The sequence below is a fragment of the Rousettus aegyptiacus genome, unplaced genomic scaffold, assembly GCF_014176215.1.
Source record: "Rousettus aegyptiacus isolate mRouAeg1 unplaced genomic scaffold, mRouAeg1.p scaffold_m13_p_11, whole genome shotgun sequence".
NCBI classification, from domain to species: Eukaryota; Metazoa; Chordata; class Mammalia; order Chiroptera; family Pteropodidae; genus Rousettus; species Rousettus aegyptiacus.
Window position 1 is genome coordinate 46933449 of NW_023416286.1, and position 21237 is coordinate 46954685.

Consider the following 21237-nt stretch of genomic DNA (forward strand, 5'->3'; position numbering starts at 1 on the left):
TTATACAATCCACTCTGGAATTAGAAACAAATCTGCAACAGCACAAAATATAGTAACAGAGTTAGTATTAATAGCTAGAGAAAAAAAATGTACTTCAAAATCCTTGAACTCCCAATATTACTCTGCATAATTTGTTTCCAGTTATCAGCCTAAGAAGCACAAAAAATAGTTTTGCTTCATCATCTGGTCAAGTACATTGTGTAAACACACACCATTTTATAGTGCTGCCTCATGCACATTTACAGCTGTCCTCAATGTGACAACAGTGGAGAGGACCTGGCCAGCAGCTCTGACTACCAGTGGTGGCTTGGGCACTGGGGAGCCCATGGCAGCCTTGCCATTTCCCCATTGTTGCTTCTCAGACTTGTCTTCTTTTTGCAATTTTTGTTCTGAGTCCTCCCTTCCCACTTCACTTTTTGGGTCCAGGCTTGGTGCGGCCTTAAATTTTGGTTCCTGCTGGATCAAAAATACATAATGTAAATAAATACCTTCCTTAGGCAAGGATAGTAGAATATTAATTTACTAGAATGCATCGGAAAATGGAGTATTTCAATTTATTGACAATTCTACTTTATTTAGAATTAATCATAGAATCTTTTTTTTTTTTTTAAATAACAGCTTCATTGAGACATAGTTCTATACCATATTCAGTATTGTGAATCATCACCAAATCCAATTTTAGAAGAATTTCATCACCCTGCCCTCAAAAACCCATACTCCTTAGCTATCATCCCCTGATTCTCCTCCCCACATCCCCTGCCAATCACTAATCTACTTTGTGTCTCTGTGGACTTGCCTATTCTGGACATTTCATGTAAGTGGAATCATACAATATGTGGCCGTGTATATCTGGCTTCTTTCACTAAGCATAAGGTTTTCAAGATTTACCTTATACGATGTAATATGATCAGAACTTTATTCCTTTCTATAGTTGCATAATATTCTATTGTATGGTTATATCACATTTTGTTTATCTGTTCACCAGTTGATGGACATTTGGTTTATCTCTGACATTTGGTTATTATAATAATGCTGCTCTAAACATTCTTGTACACATTTTTGTGTGGGCATACGTTTTTCAATTATCTTGGGTAGGAGTGGAATTGTTAGGTTATATAGTAACCTTATGTTTAACATTTTGAGGAGCAGCCAGATAGTTTTACAAAGTGGCTGCACCGTTAACATGCCTACCAGCAGAGGATGAGAGTTCCAGTTCCTCCACATCCCTCTTCAACATTTGTCTTTTGTTTCTAGTCAACTAATGAGTGTGAAGTAAAGTCTTATGGTTCTGAGTTACATTTCCCTAATAATGTTGGGCATTTTCTCGTGGGCTTATTGGCCATTTATACATCTTCTTTGGAGAAATGTCTTTTAAATCAGATAATCTTTTATTGATACAATTTTGATGTTGAAAATTTTCCAAAATGCATCAAAGTATTTCTATACTAAATCAGTATTTCTACATTTGCACTTCGAAACTTGTCTACTTGTTGGTGTTGGATGTGCAGTGCCTTTAAGATGCTACCCAAATCCCAGTTTTGTTTTCTTTTTTTCTTTCTTTTTTTCCCCTTACCCCTCCCTGAAGGCTGTTCTGGGAACCATCTGTGGATAAAATCTATGGTAGTGGGACCTAGTTGTGCAAGTCTCTCAGGAAAAGAAGTAGAATAGGGTTTCTTTTTCTGCTAGGAAAATATTTGGATTTGGAAAAGGGGAGAATTAAGGCTTACTGCCATCTCCCTCACTGGAGAATGTCCACATGCCCTAACCTTCCATAGTGCGTGGGGGATACAACGAACATATCAGTGTTCCATCTAAAATTCTAGTTGAATTCTTAGAGTTTTATTTATTTGCACAATATAGTTAAGACATAATCAGGCAAACAACCCATCAAGGAATGGCCAATATAATTACAGAATACTCCCACAGCTTATGTATTGCTCAAGGGGTAAATTGAAAAGCTAGTTCAATAAACACGGCGATGGATTTCTGTAGCTTAAAATAAGCTGCATTAAATTTTCCCCATTGTTTTAAATGGTTAAAACCTTTAAATAAAACCTGCTGGATTCTCTTTCAGTTCTAACTATAAGCCTAAATTAACAAATCCTATAGGTAGCTATGCTTAGTGCTTGAAATATAGTAGGTTCTCAATCAAAATTGTTGACTGATGATACAGAAATATTTTGATAATTAAATTCTTGATTCCAACTACCTATGTAAAAATATCACCCTATTCTTGGTTCTTTACAATCAGAGAAGAATTGAAGTAACTTTAACAGCAACCCCTACTTCTTCATCACCCCATTTATTTTCACACTCGCTTCTCTAATACACACATACAACCATATACACTAATTCCTTGAGGTGAGTAAATGTCAAGACACTACTTGCCCAAATGTTCTTCATAAATGATTTTTGATAAACAGAATTTAGAGTTTGCATAAATGTTAAAGGATCTGCCTTTACTTTTTTTTTGAACTCTTTGAACTTCTTTATCCATTTCTCCCATTCCCCTGCCTCTGGCAAACACTAATTTGTTTTCTGTATCTATGAACTTGGGTTTTTTGTTTTGTTTCATTTTGTTATTTTTTTTAAGATTTGACATGTAGGAGAGATCATACTGTATTTGCCTTTCTCTGTCTGACTCATTTCACTTAGCATAATGCCCTCGAGGTTCATCCATATTGTCTCAAATGGCAAGATTTTACTTTTTTTAATGGCTGAACAATATTACATTATATAATATACCACAATTTCTTTATCTGTTCATTCATCAGTAGACACTTAGGTTGTTTCCATGTCTTGGCTATTGAACATAGTGCTGCAATGAACATAGGTGCAGATATCTTTTCAAATTAGTGTTATTGTATTTGTCAGTGTTTTTATTCTGTGTGGCAGATGCAAACAGTAAAGACAGAAAGAATTTAATTGCTTGCCAAGGAAATGACAGGTATTTTTATAGTCATTTTGGCAAATGCTACTCATTTAACCCTGACATGAGTTCTAGGAGATGGTTCATGTCCTTTCCTTATAAACTAGAACTTGAGGTTCAAAGGAGGCTTAGTGACCTTGGAGTCAGCCTCATGTTCCCGGTGTCTCCACCATGCCACTCTGCACTGACCACGCAAACATTTAACTGTTGCTCCTAGAGATCACTTGTGTTTGTTTTATCTTTATTTCCTTTTCATGTATGGGCATTATTTGGGGTTGAGGTACTAGATTAGAGTAATACAACTTGCAGTTAACTGGAGGCTCCAGTAAATTCCAGGATGGCTGATGGATTTTATTGAATGATTCTATAGATATCTGATCCTCCCTTAGTAAAAAATGTTATCAAATTAATTAAGTAATTTCCCACTCTGGAGTTAGGGATAAATGAGGATGATTTGGAAAGGATGAGAAGGGTGGAAAGTTGAAACCCTTCCTTCAAAATATTTGAGATACATTTCAAATTAATATTTAAATTTACAAACAAAAAAGAAAGAAAAAGAAAAAAGATTGAGATATCAGGAGAGCAGCCCTTCAGCAAAGTAAGAAATGTACAGTGTTCCCTTGGGAGAGACTGTTCCAGGAAAAGAGAAAGAATATGGGCTCTAGGGAAGATGGGCAACTTTCTCTGCTAAGTCAACAAGAGGCACATTTTCTGGAAATTTAAAGGTAAACTGTGGTATATCCTGTGTGTACTGGACCAGCAAAGGTTCCAGTCCCAGCTGACCAGATATCTGGGAGGTGGCGTTTGGTCAAGGGCAGCTATTGGAATTTCTTCAGACCACTTTCCAACTTTCTTGTCCTATGCAACTTAGTTCTTTCCTTCCTAACCCTGCAGTTTTTTAATAGTTTGATTTTGTTTTCCTTTCTGTAGGGAAGAGCCCTACCCATAAAAAGTGCCCCGATTTTTCCAAGGCTGAGGGTGGGCAGGGGCGTGGAGGAAAAGAGCAAGCCCTGCTAGTTCAAAGCCCTCAGACCCCATGGCAGGGAAGGGAATTTCCGACTGAGGAATTCCATAGCCCATCCTTCTGCCCTTGTGCCTGTCACTACTTTCCTCCCTCACAGACACACAGAAGCAGAAGACCCCAGTGTGACAGTTGCTTGTGTCAGAGCTACCTTTTGATTTGGGACATTCAGATCACAATTATGACTTGGGATCCAGAGGCAATGAGTTGGCATTTGTTTCCGTGTGCATTTCTATGCTTGTCTTTTCATGAGAAGGGAAAGCACAGAGCAGTGATAATCTCACCAGGAGACCCAGAGCTGGGAAGCCAGCCAGCCTGGCTCCCTGCCGTCTGGTCTTTGTCAGAACTGAATGCTTCTAGCCAAGGCACCATTCCTCAGGGCTGCATCACAGAGACCAAGCTTGAAACACTTAGCAGAGCTGGTAACACTTCTAATAAAGTGCAGACTCTGGGCTGCCGCTGCAGGAAACCTTAACTCTAGAGGCTTCTGTTTTCCTTTTCTTTGTTTTGCTTTATCTTAACATCTCTTGGGCTTTATTTGTTTCCTGTTATGTAAAAGAAGACTTTTAAGAGAGTCAAAGTAAATGAATGAAGGATGGATTTGAAGCATAGGTTCCAAACATTTTCTTGACATTTGCTAAGAAAACAGTTTGGGGCACGTGGCTGTGTGTGTGTGTGTGTGTGTGTGTGTGTGCACGCGCGCGCGCGCAAAGAAACAGACCAAAAAAAAAAAAGCAGAAACGAAAGCAAGTACATACTTATGTCAATAAATATAAATGGATAAAACTGAGGAAGACTAAATGAAAAGCAAAATTATAGTATTCTGTTTAGAAGACACAAACTTGAAAAAAAATGACACAGAAATATTAAAAATAAATTGATGTCAAAAAACAAATTAGAGTGGTGATTCCATAGAGTAGTGGTTAGCAAGTCTACTTTACACGCAGAAGGTCCAGGGTTCGAGCTCCAGAGGAGCCACGGACCACACCCCAGGTGTGCCAGGTTCCCCCCCCCCCATCCCTGGGTGTGTGCCACGAGCATGTGGGAGGAGACGCCCCACCTTCAGAGATCCAATTCTTAAAGAGAAACCGCAACATCTATAGGTCAGGGGTGGAAGTGTGTGTGTGTGTGTAGGTGTGTGTGTGTGTGTGTGTGTGTGTGTGTGTGTGTGTGTGTGTGTTGGGATGGGGGAGGGGGGACAACTTAGACAGGTATAAACTGAAGGCTGGAAGCAGAGGTAACAATACAAGTAACATGGGGTCCCAGTTGAAAAGAAACAGACATTTGATGCCACTGTAATTAGAGGTATAACTTGCAGACCATTTTAGAGAGCAATTTGACTGTATCAAAAAATTAAATGTGCATAACTTTTGATTTAACAACTTTCCTTTTAGGAATATAATTACAGAAATAATATATGTAAAGATATATATATGAGCTAGGATAATTGTCACAGTTTCATTTAAAATAGTGAAAAACTGGAAACAATCTAAATTTCTACAGTTAGGAAATTGATTAAATAAATTATGGCACATCTGTGCAAAAATACTTTCTAACTGCTAAAAAAGAATAGAAAAGATCTTTATGTATTACATGAAACTATTTCCATGAGAAGTTATTGAATGAAATGAGCAACTTACAGAAAACTATTTTTGTTTTGACCCTATTTTTGTTTTAAAAAAAACAAATAATGAATAAAGCCAATATTCACAAACATGTAGTTAACGGTGATTACTTTTAGGGAGTTCAGGCCAAGAGGAGTCCCACCTTTTACGTAGATACTCTGTACTGTTTGAAATTTTGTTTTCTACAATAAAGAAATATTCATTTTATAAATGAAGATTTGAAACAAAATGTTCAAATTTTCAATATAAATTGCAAACAAACTAAATTCTCTGAATGCTTCAGTAATTAGCAATGCTTCTATGTTATGTATCATTGCAAAAGATACTTGTTCTTTCCATGCCTCAAGAGTCTGTCAGAAGTGTTCAAGCAAGGAAGAAAGCTGGGACTTCCCAATCCCTACCAGTCGAGTAAAAAAGCACTGGTAGAGCCAACACTAACTCTAATGTCTGTGGGGCCGGCAAGGACCTAAAGAAACAGAACCCTTTGGGGGACGAGCATGGGACAGGAGACTATAGGCCTGGAGCATGCTCAGGGGTGGGGCTTGGGAGCAGCAGTGTTTACTGAAAATTTGATATCATGCATTTTTCCTCATGATGAACCAGATCTCAAGAGAAAGCAATCTGACAAAATGCTTCACAATATAGTGGCTATATATCCAGGTAAGGGGAGTGAGTGAAGCTCTTGCAACACTTTAATTTCATTCATGGGAAATTCATGAGCCAGATAATTAATGACGAAATTAAAATTAGTTTTGCTTCCTTTAGAATTATGGTTTTGCCAGCAACAACAGTGGGATGGAGGGTTTAAATTATCTGGCAAACTCTTTCAAATTACTATGTTTCTTTGCTTTTCTGGATACAGTGTATGACAGCTAATTCAGCATTTCACATGATTTCCTAATGAAATTTTATGCATACTATCCTGCTAAGTTATTATTTTTCACCAAATCTTTCTTGCACAACCTATAGTCAATCAACTGAGCTCATTTTTATCTCTAATAATTTGTGTGTATGTGAGGAAATAGTGGATGAATTCATCAGCTGAGTCATTGTTCTGTGTCTTCTATTATTAGAATATGACCATTTGGCATACACTTTTTGACAATAGAATAAAATGCCCTAAAACAGCAAAGAATCTGTGAGTCCATGTAGTTGATGAATCTGAGGAAGTAAATGGAAATTTTAGATAGCTATTGATTTAAAAGAGAAAAAGAAACCTCAAGTACCTTTTCCCTTGGCATGTCTGCTGTCTCCCACAATATTCTGCAAGGGCCTTCCTGTACTTCTCAGTTCTTGCCCAGTCTTCTTGCCATCTTTGAGTTCGATACAACGGCTCTGAGTCTGTGATCCTTCCCAGAATGATTTTATTGTCTCTTTGCACTGTGTGAAGTTCCTGTTCTCTTTTCTCCCTGTTCAGACTCCAAAAAACAGCATACATATTTCTTGAAATACTGAAAGTTAAAGCCTGTAACAGAGTCCTCATTCTACATTAAAAAGGATGAGTTCGAGTGCCAACAGCGTAGAAAAGACTCCCGGAGAGGAAGTGTTTACTCTCCTTCACTTGTTTTACAAACACTTAGTAGCTCATTCTTCTCCAGGTGCCCAGACTGGGAGGTGCTAGGCTTCAGAGATGAACAAACACAGTCCTGAGCTTATGGAACTTATGGCCCAGTAAGGGAAGTGACATGTAGAAGAGAAAATGAAACACGGCGCTGTAGATGCGTTGGAGACACAGAGATGGGAATGCTCAGGGCTTCCTGAGGATGACAGTAGGAAGAGGTGACAATCAGGAGAAGTGACACTGAGACAGAGCCCTGAAAGAATGGTGGGTGTCGCCAGGCAAGCAAGAAGAGGAAGGAAATCCCAGGTGACATAACACATCTAGAGGAGTACAGTGGGAGGTTGACAGAGGCTGGACTTTGGAGAGCTTGCGTGCAGCTCAAGGAGTTCTGACTCATCTTGAAGGCAATGAGAAGCTACTGAATGGCTTTAAACCATGTTCAAATGCGCATTTTAGAAAGATAACTGTGGACAAAAGGGCGAGAACAGATTGGAGGGAATGAGACTGGGAGCCCATTGCTGTGGTTCAGGTGAGGGTGGAAGAGGCCTGAGTCGGGTGACTGCACCTGGGTAAGGAAGGTAGCTGTTGGAGAGGAAGAACCAAGAGCAGCTGGCTCCTAATCAGAGAAAAATGAAGCACAGGTCTTAGGATTGAGTGACTGGGTGAATATGAGGAGAGTTGTTGAAATAGGAAATAATAGTGGAGCATCATTCACTATCAAAACATTTATTGATCACTCTTCTATATACTTTATGCACTTCATTGATAACAGATTGCCATCTATTATTTTATATACCACCAAGAAAGAAAAATTGTTGCCAGAAAAACAATGCCACGCTATGTACTGTATGATGCACTCCCACTTCAGAGGCATTAAAATGTGGAGTGGGGAATAGGTAGGGGAAAGGAGGATGGCATATCTTAGAATCTATCTAACTTAGCCCTTAGAGGTAGGCACTAAAATTAGTCTTTCTGAGGTTAAAAACTTGCCTAAAGTCACAGAGTGAACCGGGGGTGGAGCTGGAACTTGAGCACGTGGTCTCACTGGGTTTGGGTTATGGTGGAACATTTAGGTAGAATCACCTGTTTGGCTGACGCTTGGGGTGACAATAATGCAAAAGACATGAATATGTGAAGGAATCTGCAACATTGGAGTGATGTTGAAGTCAAAGCAGGGATCGGAAAGGGCACCAGCACTGAAGGGAATTTAGGGAGAGAGGAGGGGGCCAAACGGGGCAGAAGAAAATAATTAGCCAGAAAGGAAATGTAAGAGAGAGTTGAGAAAGAGTTAAAACCAGAAGGGAATGGACATTGATGTTAAACGCTATGGTGCTGTCGTATCAGAACATGTGATGAACCCATAATTAATGTTCAAGGAAACATTTTAATGAGGTATAAAAATTATTTTGATTTAACGTTAGGTGAAAAAAGTCAGGATGTAAGATTATATATGAGGTACAATTTTAATTGTACGTAATACATATATATGTGCACAAAAATATAATTATAAGAAAATGCAGACAAATATACAAAAAATTATTATCTCCAAGCAATGGAATTACAGGTAATTAAATTAAATTTTTCTTTATAGCCTCTAATACAAATGTGTATTACTTTCCGATCAGGAAAATATGAATATTATTTTTAAAACTTTAAAAGGAAACAGTTCAATGAATTTGGTAACCGGACAGTCATTGATGAGCTCATCCGATTGTTCAGTTATTCAACAAATACTTATAGAACACGTGTTGGGTGCCAGGAACTGTGTCTACACTGATGAACAAAATAGACAGACCCCCTATGGTCATGAGGCTTTTTCTAGTTCCTTAAGTTAGAAGATAAGGTGGTCGATTTGAGATCTTTCTTATTTTTTAGTATGTTTATAGCTATAAATTCTCTCTTTAATACCACTTTTGTTCCAGCCAATAAATTTTCATATGTTATGTTTTTATTTTCATTCATCTCTAAGCATTTTCTATTTTCTCTCATGATTTCTTTTATAAATTGGTTGTTTAAGAGCATGTTGTTTAATTTCCACAATTATGTGAATTTTCCAGTTTTTCTTCTGTTATTAATTTCTAACTTCATCCCAATGTGGTCAGGGAAAATACTTTGTATCTTTTTAAATCCACTGAGATTTAATTTGTGACATAAGATGATCTACCCTGGAAGATGTCCTGCGTGCGCTTGAGAAGAATGCATACACTGTCAATCGGTAAGGTGGTCTGTGTATGTCTGTTACAGATAGTGTGTTATTTAAGTCCTCTATTTCCTTATTTATTTTCTGTCTGGTTGTTCTATCCATAATTGTGAGTGGGGTATTGAAATCTCCAACAATTATTGTAGAACTGTCTGTTTCTCAATTCAATTCTGTCAGTTTTTGCTTCATATATTTTGATTATCTGTCATTAGGTGTGTAAATGTTTATAATTTTTATATTTTCTTGCTGTAATAAACATTTTACTAATATGTAATATCCTTTGTCTCTTTAAATCTAAAGTATATTTTATTGGGTATTAGTATGGCCACCTCTATTCTCTTGGTTACTATTTGCATGGGATGTATTTTTCCATTCTTTAACTTTCAATCTGGTTGTGTGTTTGGATCTTTGTGATTATTTTGTAGACAATATATTGTTGTTTGTATCCATTCTATGAATCTTTGTCTTTTGATTGGAGAGTTTATTCATTTATATTTAAAGTAATGACTGATAAGGAAAAAATTCTACCATTTTTCTATGTTTTTTCTATATGCCATATAGGTTTTTGTTCTCTCATTTCCTGTATTAATGTTTTCTTCTGTATTTACTTGAGTTTTTTGTAGCAAAAGATTTAAATTCTTCTCTAATTTCCTTTTGTGTATATTCTATTATTTGTGCGTGGCTATTTGATTGATGCTTACCATTGGAATTGGTAATATGAAATAATAATTATTTTGATGAGTTAGTTTCTGAAATTATGTAGAAAACAAGATTTGGAGTTGCAAACCAAAGTTCCAATAATACGAGATTTGGTATTTGTCCATGTATTCACCTTTGTTGAAATCTTTATTTCTCCATATGGCTTCAAGTTCCTGTTCAGGGTCCTTTAATTTCACCCTGTAGGCCTCCCTTGACCATTTCCTGCAGGGCAGTTCTAGTGGTCAGGAACTCCCTCAACTTTCGTTTACCTGGAAATGTCTTAATTTATCCCTTGTTTTTAAAGGACAGATTTGCCAGATATAGAATTCTTAGTTGACAGTTTTTTTCTTTTAGCACTCTGAATATATCAACCCACTGCGTCTGGCCTCCAAAGTTTCTGATAAGAAATCTACTGATAATCATATTGATGATTCCTGTATGTGATAATTTGTTTCTTTCTTGTTGCTTTCAAGATTCTTTTTTCTTTCCAATGTATGATTATAATGTGTCTTCACACGGATATCTTTGAGTTCACCTTTCTTGAAGTTTGTTATGCTTCCTGAATCAAATTTGGGAAATTTATAACCATCATTTCTTCAAATATTCTCTCTGCCCCATTATCTTCTTGGAGATGTCCCACAGGTCTTTTAAGCCCTTCTGTCTTTTCTTCAATATTTCTCATTCTGTTCCTCAGCCTTGATAATTTCCATTGCTCTGTCTTCAAATTTACTGTTTCTTTCTTCTGCCTGATAAAATCTGACTTAAACTATCTCGAGTAAAATTTTCATTTCTGTTATCATACCTTTCAACTACAGTATTTTTTTTTTTTTGGTTTCTTTTTTGGTTTTCTGTATCTTTATTGATGTTTTCATTTTGTCCACACATTGTTTTCTTGACTTTCTCCACATCTTCCTTTAGTTCTTTAAACATCTTTAAGAGGGTTGCTTTAAAGTTTTTGTCTAGTATAACTCACATCAGGTTGTTTTCAGGCAGTTTATGTTGATTCACTTTTTGTTCCTTTGAATGAGGCTTACTTTCTTGTTTCTTCGCATGTCTTGTGATTTTTGGTTGAAAACTGGGCATTTGAATTTAATAATGTGGTAACTCTGGAAATCATATTCTCCCCTTTCTCAAGCTTTGCTGGTTTTTAAAACTTTTTTTTATTGCTGTAGGCTGTCTCTATGCCAAAGATCAAACTTATTGTCTTAATTTTTTTTCTGAGCTTTTTCTTAGGCATGCACTGTCACTTTCCAATTTATCCTGTATATGCAATTGTTTTTTTTATGTCCTAGTCTTTAATGTCTGACTTCTAAAAGGAGAAAAGAGGAAAATAAGGGAGGGCTAGAGAAAAAGCACTGGTCCTTTAAGCTCCTCGGAAATCACTTCAGCTGAAGTTAAGATGGTCCTGCACCAACTGGAACAGGTGCAACAAGAATGGCTGCCACCTCTTCACCTGCACATCTGTGATTAGAAGCAGCCATGAGCGATCAATGTGCAAACCCGATATTGACTGAAATTAACCACATTTACCATGGAAGCCTTCCCCCTGGAAGTTGCAAGCCTTCAATAGACTCCAGAGTTCCAACATAGATATTTTATACAGATTCTGCTGGTTCAATTGTAGTCTAGGTGGGGAGTCAGATTCCTGGTGCTTCCTATTTCACCATCTTTTCAGCAGTGAGACTTATTTACCATTTTAAGGCCTATTCTTTTAAGATGAAAACTTTTTCCTAACCCCATACAAGTGTCTTGGATATGTGTAACCATCAGCACAGTCAACGAGAACATTTTCATTGCAACCATTAGCACAATCAATGAGAACACTTTCATCACACTCCAGAAGAAACCCTGTACCCTTTAACTATCAATTCACTGTACCTCCAAACCCCCTAGTCCCAAGCAATAGCTAATCTGTTTTCTATTTCTATAGATTTCCCTATTATGGACATTTCATATAAATGAAATCATATAATACTTTGTCCTTTGTAAACTGGCTTCTTTCACGTAGCATAATGTTTTCAAGGTTCATCCATGTTGTATATTTTAGTACTTCATTCATTATAATGGCTGAATAATGTTCTATTGTATGGGCATACCAAATTTTGGTTATACATTCTTCAGTTGATGAGCATTTGGCTATTATGAATTATGCTTCTGTGAACACTGATGTACAAGTTTTATTTATAGACATGTTTTCATTTCTCTTGTGTATTTAATAGGAGTGTAATTGCTGAATCATACAGCAACTCTATGTTTAACCATTAGTAGAACTGCAAGACTGTTTTCCAAAGTAACTGCACCATTTTCTATTTCTACCAGCAGTAGACAAGGGATCTAATTTTTTATATCCTCACCAACACTTGATATTATCTGCCTTTTTGATTCTAGCCAACCTAGTGGGTGTCATGTGGTATCATATTGTGATTTTGACTTGCATTTTCCTGATGATTAATGATGTCGAGTTTTTTTTCCATGTGCTTATTAGTCTTTTGTATATCTTCCTTGGAGAACTATCTATTCAGATCCTTTGTCCATCTTTTGATTGGGTTATTTGTCTTTTTATCATTAATCTATAAGAGTTCTTCATTTTTCTGGGTGTAGTTTCCTTATGTGATATATGATTTGCAAATATTTTCTCCCATTGTGTGGGTTGTCTTTTTATTTTCTTGACAGTGTCTTTGAAGCATAAAAGTTCTTAATTTTGAGTTACTCCAATTTATCTGTTTTTTCTTTTGTTGTTCATGCTTTTAGTGTCATAGCTAAAGCCATTGCTAAATATGAGATCAGGAAGCCTCACCTCTATGTTTTCTTCTGAGAGTTTTACAGTTTCAGTTATAATTCATTTTGAGTTAATTCTTGTATATGGTGTGAGGTAAGAGTCCAACTTCATTCTTTTGCATGTGAATATAGAGTTGTCCCAGCACCATTTGTTGAAAAAACTATTCTTTCCACATTAAATGGTCTTGGCAATGTTGTTGAAAAAAATCGACTGTAGACACATGGGTGTATATCTGGATTTTCAATTCTGTTTCATTGATCTACACGTCTGCCCTTATGACAGTGCCATATTGCCCTGATTTTCATTGCTTTGTAGTAAGTTTTGAAATCAGGACACATGAGTCCTCCTATTTCATTCTTTTTTTTTCAGGATTGTTTTGACTATTTGGTGTCCCTTGCAATTCCATATGAATTTTAGAACCAGCTTATCAATTTTTACAAAGAAGTCAGCAGGGATTCTGATAGAGATTGCATTTAATCTGTAGATCAACTTGGGGAATATTGCCATCTTAACAACATTAAGTCTTCCTATCCACAAACAAAGGATTTTTTCCCTATTTATTTGGCTCTTCTTTAATTTCTCTCAAAATGTTTTACAATTTCAGAATATAAGTTTTGTTAAATTCATCCCCAGGTATTTTGTTCATTTTCTGAATTTCATTTTTGAATTGTTCATTGCAATATGTAATTGTATATAATTAACTTTTGTATATTGATCTTGTATACTGCTACTTTGTTGGATTTGTGTATTAGTTCTAATAACATTTTTAGTGGTTTCCTTAGGATTTCCTATGTGCAAGATCATACCATCTGTGAATAGAGACAATTTTACTTCTTCCTTTCCAATTTGGATGCCTTTTATTTTATGTACAGTGAGGCTTACACTTCCCCACACTCTGCTGCAGATGAAGTCAGTTCCTTTGAGAAGAGATCATGAGCTCTCTGTTTTATGACCTGATTCTCTCCCTGGCCAAAATCTCAGAGCTCTGGAGTTAGGAGTGAGGACAGTGGTAAATTTCTCTCTGAGTGACACCTCAGATTAACTGTTATCTTTCATAACATCTTCAAGGTAAGTAGCACTGAACTAGAGAGTGATTCTAGATCTCATGTAAACTGTCTTAAGAAAATGGTGGTTGACCCATAGCTCTAACTTTCAGTGACAGGGGTTTGACAGTGGGTAAGCCAGGAAGCACAAAGCATTCCCGAAACCCAGGTTTGCTCTATTTACTCCAAATCCTTCAGAGTGAAGTTGAGTCTTCGGTAAAATTTTGATTCATAGACCACAGAGAAAAAGGCATTTCTTTGGCATATGACCCTTTAGAGTAGGGACAGAAATGCCTCACTCTGGCTCCTGGGCAACTCTTCTGCTCAGGCCCTGGAGCCAAATGCTTAGAGTCCTTCCAAGTTTGGTGCTGACCAGTGCGGGGGGGCCCCACTTACCTCCTGTGTGTGTAGTCATTTCTGTTGGTGGTCTGTCCTCTGGTCCTCATAATGCAGGATATCTTTTCCAGAAGCAAATGGTTGTCCCTGACAATGACAGAGAGCCGCTCCTCCTCCAGCTGCAGGCAGACACACAAGGAGACTTTAGAAGCACCAGCTGTGTCCGTGCTAATAATGTGCACAGATTTATTCAGAGGATCCCTTCAACCCCACACTTCCTTTAACTTGAGCACCCTGTGGGGTTCACATTGCCTCCTCAAATATCAGCAAGCACTGCTGTGGCAAGCTTCAGCTACAAGTGTGACGTATGCAGGCTTTTTTGTCTATGAATTGAAAGACATAAAGATAGGGCCAAATTTCATATGCTTGGGTGGAAGTAACAGCAAAGATGATAAAATTCTTAGTGAAATTAGGTCAATCTCTAAAATTCTGACCTGCAACAGTGATGCTAATGAGGAAATAATTTTATATTTTAAGAGAGATATTTTATACTGTTCCGACGAAGAAAAAATTTAAGCCCAGAGGAAACAACCATCCTCTTGTTTTAGTTTTTAAATTAAATGATCTACTGGTTTGCTCAAAACTGGTTACTCAGCTTTTACTCGGCTCATTTAGGAGATTATTACTTAACAGGTACTAAACAAAAAGTATATTGCATTTTGCTTTTGGCGTCATTACTGTTACCAAACCATATGATTCTTACTCTCACTAGATGGCTTAAGCTTCAAGAAATAAATATTCTGAGGTGGTCTCGAAACCATCTGGTTTAAAGAAATGATGCTAATTACTCTAGAACCACGCTAAATAAATGACACTGAAAATTTCATCTCTTCCTCTTCCCCCTCTCCCTTTTCCTCTAGACGAGGCAGATCTACAGGAAGACCAGAGAAAGATTTCTGGTGCAGTTCCGTACCAGCTCCATTTGAGGTGGGATGAGGTGAATTGGTTGCCTAGATGGCATTTTATCTTTGATGGTGACTTGTTTACTCCTTATTGAGCTTGCCTTTTCCATTTTCCTAGGTTTTTAAGCTAACATTTTCTAGTTAGCTGTGACAGTAACTGGAAGGTAGAACTGAAAGTTACCTTTAGCTTCTTGAGGTTCAGGTGGAGGTGGCTGAGAAACAGCGGGGCACGGGTGTCCACGATCGGCTGGGCGCTCCGGACCTACGGCATAGAGTGGGAGGTGTGAGCCCAGGCACACTTTTAGTAAATAATTAATGTGAGCTTAGGTTACTCAGTTTCTGGGTTGCCATATAGATCTTTATTCATGGCACCGAAGATCGCAAGTCAGCCTGTGATAGAAAGTTCTGAATGAGGCTCAGGACTTAATTCAGAATCTAAATATCCCCTGGAGGATCCAGGCAACCCTCAAAAATGAGCCTACATTGTTATTTCCAAGTGGAGAATTAAGTAGGTCGGGAGTGAGGATTCATTACCCGTAACCACCAACTGACATTTCTATTATGCACTCTGTTGCCAAAGGCCTTTAAGACAGTGAATTATGTCCCTGTTTCCACCTCACTCTAATCTCTGAGCCTCCAGCAATACTTTCAACATGAGTGCCTTAAACATTGATTAAATGCAAAATGATTCCTGTAGAGTTTCCTATCAGAAAATGTACAAACAAGAGAAGAAATTTATATTTTAAAATGTTATGGACTTCATGCATGAGTTCATATACAAATATGTATTACTATTTGCAATTAAAAGACATCCTCCCAAGTAGAGTTACTTGCTTATAGATCATTAACTACTGGGACCTATTAGCTGATAATCTGGAAGTGATAGCATGGGGAAGCTCCGCCAGCTGAATCTGTCTAAAATTAATGCTTGAGCGTCCTGCAGTCTGGAAACCAAACCCATGGAGTGTGCAGTGATGGAACAGAGCACTTATGGGGTGGGGGGAGCCAGGAGATGGCAAAAGGGCTAGATGGTGAGAGGTTTTGAAGAACACACTCATTTTGGAATGCTTTCAAATTTTAATTTTGTTTTACAATATGTAAAATATTTGCATGACTTCTAAGTCAAATCCAAACAATTTCTTTTTCTAAGTGGTCTGGGTCCTATCCCTACCATCTTCCTATTCTCTGTTAACAAATCTTTGAACTTTACAGTTATTTCTTCTATTTTTGAAAATATAAGGATATAGGTATTATGTGTGTATGTGTAAACATATTTATGTGAATATATATTTATATACATTTTCATCTCTTTTTTAGATAAACAGCATATTTTATACATTTTTCACCCCATTTTTTTTTATGTCACAATATGTTCTTGAGATAATATATATAGACGTTTCTCATTCCTTTTTATAGCTTCATAGTACTTCATTGAGTAAAAACATTCACCCAACTCATTTTTTTTTTTATTAATTTCAAGTATACACTACATTGATTAGGCATTTAATAGTTTATAAAACAATCTCCCTAATTGCTTTTTCTCTCCTCTGGCTCTCCATCTAGCCATTATATTAATGCTAATTGCATTCCCTATGCCATGCTCCCCATCCCTGTGACCATCTATCAACTACTAATTTGTACTTCTTTAACTCTTCACCCCATTCTTCCAGCCCCCCAACCCTCCTCCCCTCTGGCCATCACCAGATTGGCCATCACTTTAATTTGTGAATCTGTTTTTGATTAGTTTGTTCTTTTTGTTCCTTAGATTCTGCATATAAGTGAAATCATATGGTATTTATCTTTCTCTGTCTGACTTATTTCACTCAGCATAATAACCTCTAGGATATTCATCCATGTCATTGCAAATGATAGGATTTCATTTTTTTTAATGGATGAGTAACATTCCATTGTACATATGAGCCATAACTTATTTATCCAATCATCTATTGATGGGTATTTAGGTTGCTTCCATATCTTTTGTAGCTATTGTAAATTGTGCTGCCATGAACGTGGGTGGGGTGCATAAATCTTTACAAATTATTGTTTTGATTTTCTTTGAATAAATACTCAGAAATGCAATTGCAATTTGGATTAGTTTCAATTTTGCTATTACAGATAATGCAATTAGAATCTTTTGCAATTTCTTTTTTATCTTTGTAAATACACCTTTGGAATGGGTACTCAGAAATGGGACTGTTGGATAAAGGGAAAATGGGTGTATAATTTTATTAGACATTGCTAAATCATCCCCCCTCCCCTGCCCCCTACAGGGCTGTGCCCTTTTGCCCATTAGAGTACTGCCAACAAATTTGAAAATTTTTTTGCCAGACCAATAGTTGAGAAATGGTTTTAAAGTGCACGTTTCATTTGCATCTTTCTATTATAAGTAAAGTTGATGACAGTTTTATGGGTTAAGAACTATTTGCAATTCTTTTTCTGTGAACTTTTTGTTCATATTATATGTCTATTTTCACATGGGGTTGTTTGAAGTTTTTTTCTTATTTTTAGAAGTTCTTTATACATAAGGATATTACCTCTCTGTCTATGATCAAAGTTGCAATTATTTTTCCCAATTTATATTTGTTTTTCCATTGATTCTTTTGGGTTCTCCACATTTTCTCTCATTTTACCTAGAAATAGAAAAAAAACCCTATTTTCTTGCCTAATGGATCTGTCTTGTCTACTTGCGTTGGCTAATACCTCCAATACAATTTAAAAGAATGTAAGAAATAGTAGGCATCCTTGTCTTATTTCTGGCTTTATAGGGAACACCTTCAGCATTTCCCTAGTAATTAAGATACTGGCTTAGGGATGAGATATTTATATTTTATTATGTTAGTAAAATATCAATAGCAATTTGTATTTTATTAAAGTTGTTTTATTTTAGCATACATATGTATTCAGGTGTAAGGTAGAAGGCTCCGTTGAGATGCCAGGCTGAGGAGGATAAGGGGCTTGATTTCTAGAGATGGCCTTGGGCACAGTGCTCTCCTTCAAGTCTCTTTTCTATCCTTTATTGCATCAAAGTCCTTTATATCCCAGGTTCTCAGCCAAGCAATAAGAAGTGAAATTAGTCTAAAGAGCTGACTACCCTCCCGCCCCACCACCCAATATGGAAGAAGAATTTGTTCTAAGCCAAGTTTCAAGGCTAACTGGCGAGGTTTGGAGTGGTAAATGGAGTCTCATTGGTTCTTTATTGTTGGTTCCAGCAGAGCTGTGTGGCCCTCACACTCACTGTTCTTGTTCCCCCTCACCTTTCCTTCTGCTGCAGGCACATGTGTCCCCTCATTCACCTGGGCCTTTAGCATCTGGACCACAGATTTGTCTTCCCCTAAATGAGCTCTACACCATAAGGACAGCCTTTCCAGCTCCCTCCATTCTCTAAAACCCTCCATTCTCTAACATTCTCATGAACTGACTTCTCCTCTCCAGGAAACCCCTGCCAGGACTCCAGGCATTGTCCTCACCTGGACCCACCCCTTTGGAAAGCTGTGCTTCAGTTGTCTCATTCCTCACCCACAGGCCCTTTATTTTCAGCTTCCTTAGTTGACCGTACCCAAGCATGACTCCTTGGCTTCATGTGGCTCCCAGTGTCTCTCCCTGACTGGCTCCCCATCTTCACTTTATTCCCCTCCAGGTAAGGCCCTACCTTTAACACCTCATACCAGGATTATCGGTTCCCTGACCCTATGCCCTGCTGCTGGCCACAAGCCACATTAGGATGTGCCAACAATCCATTGTTAGACCCAGCACCAATGTGTTTCTGGGACACCACAGAACTGCATGTGTCAGTGATACTTGAATTTATGCTCCCAACCATACCTGGGGCCCGTGCCAACTATCAACACATTGACTCTCTCCATTTAATCATTTCTCTACTTTGCACAATGACTTTGTCAAATCTTCTTTATCTTACAGTGTTGTAGGCACAGCACTTGGTTACTTAAGCTGGGGGTGTTTACTGACCACCTAACTCTTACCAGGAATGAGTATAGTCCCTGGGATACACAAATGAACAACAAAATACCATGGTGTTTACATTCTTGTCTGTTACTCAAAGCAGTGATGCTTATTGAGTTATACTTATTACTGTCATGCCCATTCTTTTTCTTTTTTTTTTCATTCTTTTCAATCTTTCCCTGGCAGCAACTATTTACTAAGTGTACATTGTGTTCTCTAGGTGTTGAGAATATGGTGACAGGACGCAGCCACCACCCTCACAGACTGGAGGAAACAAACAAGATAAAACAAATCTGTTACATCAATCATATAGTGATATGGGCCAGCAGAACAAGACACTACAGAGGGATGGGGGAGGGGTGCTTCCCATAGAGGGCACAACAAGAATTCTAAGAAGACCAGGTCTAAGAAAGTGAGGGTGAGCCCCGGAACAGCCAGGAGGAGTGCCCAGTGGGGCTCTCGAAGGGATAGTGGGCTCAGGGCCCAGGTGTGAGTGGGGAGCCCTGGGCCAGCTTTGCTGTAAGTGTGACCCAAGCCTCCCTGAGGCTACCGTGTCATCGCAACCCAGGCGGGGAAAATCCTGCAGGAGTAGAAAGGCTCACCTGGGCCTCCTTTTCCTGAAAAAACCTCGAGTGCACTGCCCTGAGGGATCACCTTAAATCAACACAAAGCAATGACCCGTTCCAGAAGATCCTCTTCTTAAGAGCATTTCTCAACTCGGTGAGCACAGATGTAGAGCGGCCTACGGAGCGCCGAGCAGAGGATCGCAGCAGGCTATTTTGGAACCACTTGGCTACCTCCACTTGGCTACCTCCTCGAAAGACATCCACATTTGCATCAAATTGAAATGGAAATAATAATGTATCTCCTAATAGAGATAAAAGTTGACTTTTTGTGCCTACTGTAGTATGCTGTTTTGGTAGGGTGAAGGGTCCCTCGGATCTTTTTGTCTTATGATAATTTTGAGTCATTTATAAAAATAAGTATTTTATAAACATATGCCTTAACTGAGAAAGGATGGTTCTAAAACATGGCATATAAAAACCATAATCTATTTAATAGAATTTTTATTGTATGGCAACCTATATGACCAACCTTTTAAGGAAATGTGATTTCAACCATTTCATCTCTGAAAAGAAAATTAGCTTTTCATTTCCAGGGAGAGCTCTGGCATTTTGTGAGTTCTGCTCTGGGGACCTTACCCTTAGCCACAGGGGCCTGGCACCCACATTTCCTACCTTTTTCCTGTGCTTCTGGTAGGCTTTCTCCCAGGTGCTCTGCAGGCACTCCTTGCCACAGGAAAGAGTCTGCTGGGGTGCCCTGTGCATCTCAAACAACAAAACTAACCTCCCTTCAGAGAGAGGCTAGTTCAGGCTTCCGTGCAACCCTGCCAAGGGCTGTGTTTGCTGGATCACATGACAGTCGTCATGGCATCCAAGCTAAGGGGAAATAAAAGAGGGCGAGAGAATTGCCTGTGCATGCTTAACAAAGAAGAATTGAATATTTTTCCACTCCAATGAGTATTTTCGCAAGACATCTTGAATAGCTTAGTGATGCCATTTTGATGACTACTCCTCACCTCCCTCATACTCATAAATAAGGTCAAAGAATTCCATCTTTAACATTTTTTCCTCTTCCTTTCTTCATTTCCTTGCTTTCTTCCTTTCCTCTCTCCATCTTTTCATTCTCTCCTTTCCCATGTTTTCCTCTCGCTCCCTTCCTTCCTCTCTTCCTTATCACCTTTTCTTCTAGATTTGAATAATCTATAATAATTTGGACAACTCCAAATATTTTTTTTGCAGTTTAGGTGGCAAATCTTCATTAATTTTTTTTTTTCAATTGATGAGAATTAGTTATAGAAAATTTTAGCCATTGTAAGCTGTTCTTCAGTCAGTAGCTTTCATCAGGTTCGGATGGGTTTTCTGTGAGACACATGAAGTAAAAGCGGTGTGATGATATCTGTGTAGACACACATCTTTGTCGAAGTCATAGGCACACTTCTGGAGAGGATGCGATTAGTGGAATTGGTTAATGACAAAATAGCGATATTATTTTCATTTCAGAATTCTAGTCTTCTTTACTTTATAATAGCCATTACAGAGAATGTTGTAGCACAGAATTT

At 37.9% G+C, this 21237-nt stretch overlaps 1 protein-coding gene across 1 annotated transcript; it reads right to left on the reverse strand.

The window, feature by feature from the left end:
• Window positions 1-313: 313 nt before the first annotated feature.
• CFAP97D2 (CFAP97 domain containing 2) lies at window positions 314-20501 on the reverse strand. Its single transcript, XM_016151972.2, is given in 6 exon segments — window positions 314-453; window positions 6802-6953; window positions 6955-6993; window positions 14254-14372; window positions 15337-15417; window positions 20354-20501. Coding segments are annotated over 6 exon segments (495 nt in total). The 5' UTR covers window positions 20444-20501; the 3' UTR covers window positions 314-439.
• Between the last annotated feature and the right edge of the window lie 736 nt (window positions 20502-21237).